Below are 11234 nucleotides of genomic sequence, written 5' to 3' on the forward strand. Positions count from 1 at the left end.
GACTAACGCTCCTTTATCCCGTCTGATAGTTGATACTCCCTCCGTTTCTAAATATAAGCAAATTTTATTTTTTAGATTCATTCAATTAATGATGTATGTGGTCCATATTATGAACCACATACATCATTAATTGAATGAATCTAAAAAAAAAATTTACTTATATTTTGAAACGTAGGGAGTACGACACAATTTTCAAAGACAACACTTAATAAATTAGATTTCACAACATCTCTATAGAAACATTAATATTAGACAGTAAAAGAGGGAAAATAGCGATCTTTTTTAGTATATAAACATTAATATCTATTTTTTTATATACTACCTCCGTCCCTAATTATAAGATATTTTTGAGAATTTTTTTTGTCCCTTTTCATAAGACTTCTTTGTTATTTCCAACTACATTAATTATTTCTTTACATACATACCCCTACTTATTATACATATTTTTCTTCAATCAACAATGAATAACATATGCAAAACATAAACTAACTCTCTCTTAAGGATAAAATTGTAAAAACAATTGTGATTACAAACAACTTTAATACAAATATTCACTTTCTAATTAAATCCCTTGATTTTAACAAAATGGTTTTATATATAAGGACGGATGTAGTAATTACAAGGTGGTTTGGTTTTGGTGTGACACTTATACGGTTCTGGTGTGGTGCAATTGTGCTTATTCTTACTTTACGGTCTTCTGCATGGTATTTTTTTTTCTCATGCAGGTAGTTTTGCATATTTGTTTCCTTCTTTTGTCCTTAGGCTAAGGGTAGATAATGTTTTTAAGTTTGTGTTGTACTATGTGTGAATATATCGGCAATGTTTACAATGTAATACACTTAAACGACATTGAAACATATATCAATGACTTTTATTTAATTAATCTATTATCATGATTATTATCAATGTGTCTATATGTCAATGTTGTGTCTGATATTCATTAGTGTGTGTACATGTTTGTGTCAAGAAATATATTTTGGATTCAAATAAAATCAAAAGTTGAATATTGAAATTGTTTCAAAAGATATAATTTATGCTTTAAATAAAATTCAAATATATGGTTTTAAAATTGTTTTAAAATATATATTTTAGACTCAAATAAAATAAAAGATATAATTTTAAAATTGTTTCAATGGATATATTTTGGACTTAAATAAAATCAAAGATATAATTTTAGATTTAAATAAAATTTATATATATCGTTTGAAATTGTTTCAAAAGATATATACTTATATAAAAATATCCATATATTAACATGTGTACGACAAAAATAATAAATCAGATTTTTTTTTTTTATAACCTAATCTTTTTGGATTTAATTTTTTAATGAGAATCGCACTATCTTCTTAAAAAACTCCAAATCAACTTTTCGCACTTTTTTCTACAGAATTAGTTTTTCTCCTTATCATGGTCTACTAATTAATATAGCATAGTTTGTTACTTGTAACAAAAAAAGATCGTTTAAAGTATCTTATAAGATTGAATATTTTTTATGTTTACATGCGGCACAATCTTCTTTAATCAGGATTGTCCACTATATATAGAAGCGATGCTTAATTTAATAAACCATACTTTCAAGCCTTTGTTTGGTTTCTCTTCTCTTTTTGTTATCAACAAACTTCAACACGTAGAATCTAGGGTTTTGTTCTATGGCTTTGTTAAGAGCAAAGAAAGAAATCAATAAATTCAAAAGGCACAAAAACGATGCACCAATAAGCATAGTAAAAGCTTTTCCAAATGACTTATTGGTTGATATTGTGGGAAAAGTTGCTTCAGGTTCAATGGTTGATTTATACAAAATAAAATTGAGTTGCAAAGAATTTCTCAGTGCTTCAGAAGACCGTTTCGTGTATCAACATGCATCTTTGGATAAGTTTGCATTAATTCCACTTCCATGGTTCACCGAAGAAAAAGAAACCTCGTTCTTGAGACGTTGTAGGGAAAGTGGTAATTTGGAGATTCTTTATCGTGAAGGAATGGAGCAATATTTTAGTACTTCGATGTTGAATAATTTAGGTTTTGAGAATTTGAAGAAGGCTGCATTAGAGGGTCATCATGATGCGAAATATGTTTATTCTATGCTTTTGATGGCTAATTGTGAAGACGAAGAAGGAAGAAAACTTGGTTATGATCTCTTTGGTGAATTGAAAAATTCCACATGCATTAGTATTACAAGGAAGAGGGTGAAGTCTTTTATTCAAAGCATGTGGGTGAAAAATCATGTGGTGGTTCAAAATCAAGCAGTGTCTTTGTGTTGTTCTAGCACATGTCAGAGCCGTGGGACAATGAAGGTGGTGAAGAATCATTCAACATGGTCTGTTGATGAATTTGATAATGAAGATGTTGGTGTTTCATGCAAATATTGCGACGGAAATTATGAATTGAGTTTATTTTGTAAGATGTTTCACGTCTAAGTATGGAAAGTACATGAACTAGGTCAGATTGAGAATAGGAAAAGACATCGTAGAAACTCAAATATATTAGTTCAAGTGTAGATATTATTCTATTTTGAAGTTGTTTTATATTTCTCTTGTTTTAGATTCGATATTAACAATGTACAAACTCAAATTAAAGTTCAGTTATTATTCCTTGTTCAACTGGTTTTCATTCAAGTTTCGTTATTATTTCCTTAAAAAAAAAGTTCAGTTATTATTCTTTGTTCAAGTGATTTATTCTTCCTCTGTATATCAATTCTTCACGTTTTATCCTAAATTGTAGAAACACAAAATACGTCAATGTAACAAAATTTTTGTTCCAAGAAAAGCTCAACCAAAATTAGATTATGTTGATATATTTTACGTCAATGTAACAAATTTTTGTTCCAAGAAAAGCTCAACGAAAATTAGGTTATGCTGATATATTTTTGCTAACTTTTAGGATTAAATATGTGTTGTGCAATTTTTTTAGGTATAGCTTCCAACGGATTTCTGGTAATTAGTTGGCTTCTCAAATAACAAAAGAGTTTGTATTGTCAATTGATTTCTATATCAAAATTATTTATAAATAGTATTATTCATGATAAATCTCTTATTCACGTATCCTTAACCTATGAAGCACGGACACGCGTCGGCGTCCGACACTGACACGAACCTATAATTACACTGAATTATATCATTTCATCAAATTATTACTCGTGTCGGCGTGTCGGTGTTTGTGTCGTGTCAGTGCTTCATATTCCTTAGCCATGTCGGTGTCTGAGGTGAACAAGAAAGAGGGGGTTGGTGAAAAATACCTTATTTCATGTCTATGTGTAATTGATTTAGATTACAAAGCTTTTATAGATTATTTTTGGGTGGCTAGGGTTTAAACCCCAGACCTTACATATATTATATATTGTACTTACCAACTGAGTTAAGCTTATGAAGACTGAGCGTTTATAGACTAAACTCATACAAAAAATTCTCATCTTTAAAATAATAAATTGCACGTTGGAAAATATTCAGATAAATGTATTCATGAACACATCTTCCATAATCAAGTAGCCCAAGACTAGCACATTTAGAAAGGACATTGGTTAGTATAACCCCGTCAAGCTCAAAACATGAACTCAATATTTCCCAGAACAAATCAAGTGATTCTTGTGGAGATTGGCATTGCACTAATCCACTTATCATACTGTCCAAGAAGCAATGTCCTTTTCAGGAATCTCATCAAACAACCGTTTTGCATCGGTCACAGACTCACACTGCATATACATATCCATCAGAGTATTGCATCCAGGACCTAGGTTAGGAATGCAAACTATATTTAACATGGCTCAATGTTATGGCTGCTCTTGTTTGTTCTCTTGAGTTTATATAATGTTATGTTTTGATTTGCATTACTTCGGCTTGCAGCTTAGTTCATAAAGAAAATAATCGGTTTAATTTTCCCAATGACATAACCATGGATGATAAAGAGAATGAACTCAGAGTTATCCCAATTACAACAATTTAGCTCAAATTTCAAAATCAACCGTAAATAACCTATCTTTATCTTTATCTTAGCATAAATGTAAAACACTTTTAGATATCTTTATCTTTACATTAATGAAAAACACATTTAGGTATAAAATTGAGTGAATAGGCTATTTCGTCTCAAATTTGTACGTATCGGTCAATTTCATCCCCAAATTTTTCGAAATAGCCAATACATCATTAATTTTACGAATGTTAATCAATTTAGACCCTCTGTAAAGTCTTGCCGTTAAAAGTGGTGACGTGTCACGTTAAGCGCTGACGTGGAGTTCCAAGTCAGCTTCCATGTGTAAAAGGACGAATTTGATCGAAAACTTTTAAATTTTTTTTTTTTGGATTTTTTTTTAAACGAAAGTCATTACAAATTGTTACATTGTCAAATCAATCCCTAAATTATTCATTAAAAATCAAGTTGGTTCATGAATTATGTCACTCACTATGCAAAAGCTTATTTGACTTTGCCAACACATATGTGACACCTGACTTAAGTGAGGAAGACGTCATGTGTGTATCTGATTTTAATATAAAAACGTTACATATTTATAAGGAAGTTTCTATGGCACACCCTTCAATTAAGGTGTACCAGTACACCTATTTCATAAATCTATAAGTTAACGATAATTTTTATGTGATAAAAAGATATTTATCGACTTTTATATTTTAGAAAATATTATCTCATAAGAAAAAACATCATTTCATTTTTTATAAGAATTATACTAAATTTTTTAACATTTTATTGAAAAAAATAATCAATATTCACTATTATGAGTAATAAAAATTAAAAAAATTTGAATTTTGCTTTGCCGACACTTTTGAAAAATAAAATATAATTATTATAATTATAAATGATAGAAAATATTTTTTTCTAAAGAAAATAAATCATTAAACTATTCATTTAAATACACAGGTGTACCGATACACTCAAAATTATCGAGTGTACCATAGAAATTACCTATTTATAAATGAAATAAATAAGGGTCATGCTAACTTGTGCCCTTACGGAACATGTTAAGAAACTCAAAAGAAAAAATATTTACTAAAATTTTGTGCATTCAATTCATTAAAAAGTTAAATATTCAATGTAATGCACACATTTCGATAAACTATTTCTATATTTTACTTATTAACTTATGTCTTAAGGGCACAAATTAACATTTCCCCATAAATAAATGTCACGTGAGTTTAACCCCTCGTCTTCTAGGGATACAACATTTCCACCGTTCGCTGCTCTCGAAGCCTCCTCCTTCCATAAGACCATAACGATTCTTAGAAAAGGCATCTAGTGAGTTGATGATGGTGCGACTACGAAGAAGTATGGTGGAATGGGAAGTTTTGGTCGCAACAGACAATACATGGCCCCCAAAAAGAATTCCTGACAAGAATGTCTCAAATATATCAAAGTAAGATAATTTGTGTTTAGCTTTGTCTTGCTTTGTATATTGTAAAGTAGATATTTATGAATTTAAAGTTGTTGGCGGAACTCTTGATTACAACATTAATGCACTTGAGCAATAGGTATGATAGTGGTAAAAAATTTGCTGAGTTTTATGTGGAAACTCCTGAGTCCTGATGTAGATGGCCTTGACAATAGGTATGATAGTGATGTTGAAGAAGAAGTGGAAGGGAAAGGTTGTGCTGAAGTTGATGATTGTCCTTAATGATAGTGTGTATGATGAAGATTCATAATGGACATCTCTCTTGCCAGACCAGACTTTGAATTCAACTCTTGCTCTACCAATTTAAGAAGGTTAGATTGATTTGGAAGGTGTTGAATCATCAAGGAACCTTGTTGCAACAATTGTGTCTTATTTTGAAGATAAAAAAAGAGACTAGGAAAATCTAGAAACCCCAATCTCTTCTAAAGATGAAATTAGTAAGAGAAATTTTCGTAAGTTTAAGTTGTCCGAAAATGATGAGCAAGTTAGGTATCATGTAGGAAAAATATTTGAAAATGTTGAGTTAGTTAAACATCTATGAAAGAATATATTTTGGAATATATGAAGAATGTTTTCCTTAAGAAGAATGAGAGGAAAAAAATTGTTGTTAAGTGCACGATTGAGTGTCCATATTCCATATGAGATTTAGTAAGTCTGCATCACAAAGTAATTTTTAAATTGATAGTTATAAGGTTGCTCATACATGTCATAGAACTGCAAAGCTCAAGCAATGCAAAACAAAGTTGATGGCCATGATATTGGTTCCACTTTTGAAACACGCACATAATATGACACTGAAGGCTTTATAAGAAGAGAGTCAAAATAAATGGCATGTTTTGTTAATCAAGTTTCATATGTATAAGGCAAACAATAAAGCCTTCGAAATATATGAATCTAATGGTTGGAGGACATCGTAGTAATAAGCTTCGTGAATTGTCAGTCTCAAGAAATAGCAATGCTCTTTTCTCTTTGGATAATGTTGCTTGTAGCGAAAGTTTACATAGCGAATTAATCACGAACCGTTATATGAATATTAAGTGACCGTAGCGGAAAACTCTCTTTTGCATCCCACCGCTTGTGTTTATACCAAATAAGAATTTAATGGTTGGAGCACTTCGTGATAAGCTTCGTGAATTGTCAATCTCAAGAAATAGCAATGCTCTTTTCTCTTTGGCTAATGCTACTAAAAGCGAAATTTTACATAGCAAATTAATCACGAACCGTGATATGAATATTAAGTGACTAGCGAAAAACTCTCTTTTGCATCCCACTGCTTGTGTTTTCCATCAAATAAGAATCTAATAGTTGGAGCACTTCGTGATAAGCTTCGTGAATTGTCACACTCGAGAAACGGCAATGCTATTTTTTCTTTGGCTAATGCTAGTTGTAGCGAAAGTTTACATAGCGAATTAATCACAAACCTTTATATGAATATTAAGTGATTTTAGCGAAAGACTCTCTTTTGCATCCCACCGCTTGTGTTTTCCACCAAATAAGAATCTAATGGTTGAAGTACTTCATGAATTGTCAATCTCTCGAAATAATAATGCTCTTTTCTCTTTGGCTAATGTTACTTGTAGCGAAAGTTTATATAGCGAATTAATCAAGAACCATTATATGAATATTACGTGAATGTAGCATAAAACTCTCTTTTGCATCCCATCACCTGTGTTTTCCACCAAATAAGAATCTAATGGTTGGAGCACTTCGTAATAAGCTTCGTGAATTGTCAGTCTAGAGAAATGACAATGCTCTTTCTCTTTGGCTAATGCTACTTGTAGCGAAAGTTTACATATCGAATTAATCACGAACCATTATATGAATATTAAGTGACTGTAACGGAAAACTCTCTTTTGCATCCACCAGTTGTGTTTTCCACCAAATAAGAATCTAATGGTTGGAGCACTTCATGATAAGCTTTGTGAATTGTTAGCCTCGAGAAATAGCAATGCTCTTTTCTCTTTGGCTAATGCTACTTGTAGCAAAAGTTTACATACCAAATTAATCACGAACGGTTATATGAATATTAAGTGACCGTAGCGGAAAACTCTCTTTTGCATCCCACCACTTATGTTTTCCACCAAATAAGAATCTAATGGTTGCTGCACTTCGCGATAAGCTTCGTAAATTGTCAGTCTCGTAAAATAGCAATGCTCATTCTCTTTTTATGATAGTGATCACTTTCTTTCACGATAAATAGTGTTGCTTTTCAAATGAGCCTTCATCTAAGAAGCAATGAAATTTTTGTTAGGATATGTGTTTATATTTAATATTGGATTGAATAAGGTCTAAAATAAAATTATCTTTGGTGGATGAAATCTATAACAAAAACTAAAGGAAAAATGGTCATTTCTCTAAAAAAAAAAATTAAAGGAAAAATGGTCATGTTTATATTAATAGAAAATATTTACTGAGAAAAACCAATGTTTAATTTTTGTTGAAATAAATTTGCACAATTTTTAATAGATAATGGCTACTAATAGAATCTTTAATATGTGTCTTAAGGACACATGTTAGCATTTCTAAAAAAAAATAAGTTGAAAGAAACAAATCATAAAATGTGGTTCATATCTTTAAAAAAAAATAGTTTCTGCTTGTGTATGTGAAGACTACCATAAAAAATAAATAAATAAATAAATAAATAAGTATTATACTACTAGTATATTAGTTATCATTTTGGCTCCTCGTATAATATGTTTCTGGATCCGTCTATGTGACTGATTCATATATGTCATTCTCTCTGCTTAGAAAAAAAAAATCATATATGAAAAATATAGCACCGAAGAATTAAAATACAAATAACACAAAAGTGAGATTTGATCTTGTTTGTTGGACCAAAAATAATGAGAACAAGGACCCCATAAGTTCCATTCAAAATTGTTAAACCACATCATGGAAAATTCAAATTTCCTATGGCTTCAAATGGCACGTGGAAAGTGGAGGGACCATATTTATAATTATTACAAAGATGATAACTAATCAGAAAATAACCATGTTTGAAAGTAAATTAAACTGAATTAACAGTAAAATGTGGAAATTTTGGATTATAAGGGACCCAAAACTTGATTGCAAATTGGAATCAACTTAGGACCACAAAATTTTCCGTTGATCCTCCTTTGTACAATTGAAAGTGGTGGACAACAATGATCGATTCTAATAAACATTTAAAAACTTTTGCAACAAGAGGAATCAAAGGTTCTTTTCAGAAAACTAGAGTTGACTTTTCCATTTACTTATCCTAACTCTTTAGTTCATCTTAGACTCTTATTTGATTTATTAATTTTCCCATCCCTGACCAAGTTAATTTAATGGCTTTGTTATTTAATAACAATTGTCACAAAGAACCCACTTAAGTTTGATTGGATGATGTTGGTTTAAAATCTTGGAGTATACTTCTCTTAAAAATCTCAGTTCGATTGTCTTTAATATCTATTTCGGTGAGTTGGTTTGACTAAAAAACCGATCGCCACAAAGAAAAGTGAAGAAAAAGAAATTATTTGATTAATATGAGGAGGCTACAAAAGTAATACTAATACACACTCTTCAATTTTTTTTATGAGTCTCATCTTTGATTAATTATTTTGTACAAATTAGGGGAAAATAATAAATGATTTTTTTTTACCAAATTAACCTTATCTGCACATAATATTAAATAAATGATATAAGAGAAAGAAAAAAAAAGTTAATATTAATTACAATGAAAACTAGTTTCATAAAAAAATACATTAAAAATGACACTTATTGTAGATTTTTTTTTCTTCTTCAAATGTGACATTCACAATAGAACGGAGGAGTTATAGAAAGCTAATTGAATGCATTTCGATGAAATCGTTTAAATCACTTTAGACTTTACTAACGATCTTAGGATTGAACTTAACAATAAAAATGCAACCACATCAAAAAAAAATTAAAAGAGTTTTGTCATTTATTATAGTCGCATTTAATTTTTAGAAATTGTTCTCCAAAGTAACATGTGATGCCCAAATATAAAAATATTAATTGATAATGGAACAATAAAGTGAGATTCGAAAAGGGAACAAAAAAGATGATATATATTTTGTTTTCTTGCTTAAAGAAGAGGCAAACCTAAAGCTTGAATAATGGATAGTCTAGCTACTATGATTGTGTGCATATCTGAGAAGAAGATCACTATAATTTTTCGTAACACATAAAGGTCCTTAGAGGAGTTTTGGTTTATTCCTACAGCCGGCTAGAGAAAGAGCAATGACTCTTGAAGGTAATTGCAAGCTATTGACTACTACTTTTTTCTGACTAAAAAAATAGAGAGCTTTACTTCTTGATGCTGATGAATTACTCTTTCAAAAAAATAAAAGTTAAAACTAATGGCTCCTAGAATTATTATTTTTATTAAAAAAAATGGCTCCTAGAATTATTATTTTTATTAAAAAAAATGGCTCCTAGAATTATTATTTTTATTAAAAAAAAATGGCTCCTAGAAATGTGAAAGGAGAGCATATATGATAGGAAATAATCAATAGCTAACTTAAACGAGTATGGCTCCTAGAGAGGTAAAGTTTATAGATTTTGAGCTTTTAGAATTTAAACCCTTGTGTTTTGAAAAGATGTAAAAAAAAGAGCTTTATTGTTATACATTTTCAATGTAAAAAGTTTTGCTAAAATTTCTGATTGGAGAGAGTAAAATTATTGGACAATTAAGAATTGAAAAAAGAGTTGTTGTATTAAGAATTTCTCTTGATGTCTAATCATTTGAAATGGAAAGAGTAAATGTTAGTGCAGTGACCTGAATTTCGTGTCATGAAAGAAAACAAGCAGCAAAATCTCTTGATCATTGGATGAAGATCAAACGATTTGGGTTCTAATTTCATTAAATTGACTTCTATTTTGTGCCATGAATTTTTTTTCTCTATCTTAACAAATTAAACACCAAAATTTGTGTATCAAAAATAAAAGAAAAAACTTCTTATAATAAAGAGGTTTTTTTGTTTTTTTGTAATAGAAATCTAATAAAGAGGTTTATTAAATAGATTCAACAAGATATATAATTATTGTTGGAAGAGAGGTGGTGGGGATAGAGTCTTATAGTGAGTGGATCCACTATGCAATAAAAGCCTCCGATTATCAAAGGTCAAGCATAGATGAAAAAGTAAAGTGTGGGAACCCATGTTTAAAGTTTATGTTGACCTTCATATTTATACCCTTTTATGAGTCATGATACAAAATTTCAATTAGATGTCTCTTCTATGGAAGATTGGCATGATTCACTAATTCATTTTATATGTCCCTAAATTGCCTTTATGACCAAATATAATATTTAGTTTACTGTCTTTTTTTGTGGAGGACTGCAGTTTGGCAAGGACAAGATATACATCTCATTTTGTTCAAAAAAAATAAAAAATAGAAAGCTCAAATTCAATATAAACATATAAAATTAGTTCATCTTAAATGGTGAAAAAATAGTTAATCAAATTAGAAATTAGATTATAGATCACCAACATTATGTTCAAATTTTGTGGATAAAAAATGCTAGTAAAAGAGAAGATCCTACTAAAGATTGTTAGCGAAATTTCTTATCAAAAATTAATTATCAACAAAGTCGATAAATGCTCGCATGTAACTTTATTCTCATGTAAACGGTTCGAAGATAAATAAAAGGGTAACAAATCCAACCAACTAGGTTAGGTATATCTTGGCTATGATGAGATTGATATCAAAAAAGGTTAGGCCATTAGGTTGAGATTAAGATTGAATTAATCAAACAAACATCTTTATCCATTATAATTATTTTAATGGACACACAGTAGTACTATTTTCTTTTATGTGAGTGCTTATACATTGCAACTTTTGATGGTGTTAAATAGTC

At 29.9% G+C, this 11234-nt stretch overlaps 1 protein-coding gene and 1 long non-coding RNA gene across 2 annotated transcripts; one reads left to right on the forward strand and one right to left on the reverse strand.

Moving 5' to 3' along the window:
• Positions 1–1649: 1649 nt before the first annotated feature.
• Positions 1650–2414, forward strand: LOC11410656 (F-box protein At2g35280). The gene has a single exon (XM_003613138.1). The coding sequence runs from the start codon at positions 1650–1652 to the stop codon at positions 2412–2414; it is 765 nt and encodes a 254-aa protein (XP_003613186.1).
• A 4669-nt stretch (positions 2415–7083) lies between these two features.
• LOC112421944 (uncharacterized) lies at positions 7084–9701 on the reverse strand. The gene is made up of 2 exons (XR_003012323.2): positions 9479–9701; positions 7084–7617 (listed from the first exon to the last, which is right to left on the reverse strand). It is a non-coding gene; the product is annotated as an uncharacterized lncRNA (long non-coding RNA).
• Positions 9702–11234: the final 1533 nt, after the last annotated feature.

Source organism: Medicago truncatula, chromosome 5, assembly GCF_003473485.1.
Source record: "Medicago truncatula cultivar Jemalong A17 chromosome 5, MtrunA17r5.0-ANR, whole genome shotgun sequence".
Taxonomy (NCBI): Eukaryota; Viridiplantae; Streptophyta; class Magnoliopsida; order Fabales; family Fabaceae; genus Medicago; species Medicago truncatula.

What these genes read in the sequence shown, in the direction of transcription:
- LOC11410656 (XM_003613138.1), top strand. Translation starts at nt 1,650, where the DNA reads ATGGCTTTGTTAAGAGCAAAGAAAGAAATCAATAAATTCAAAAGGCAC.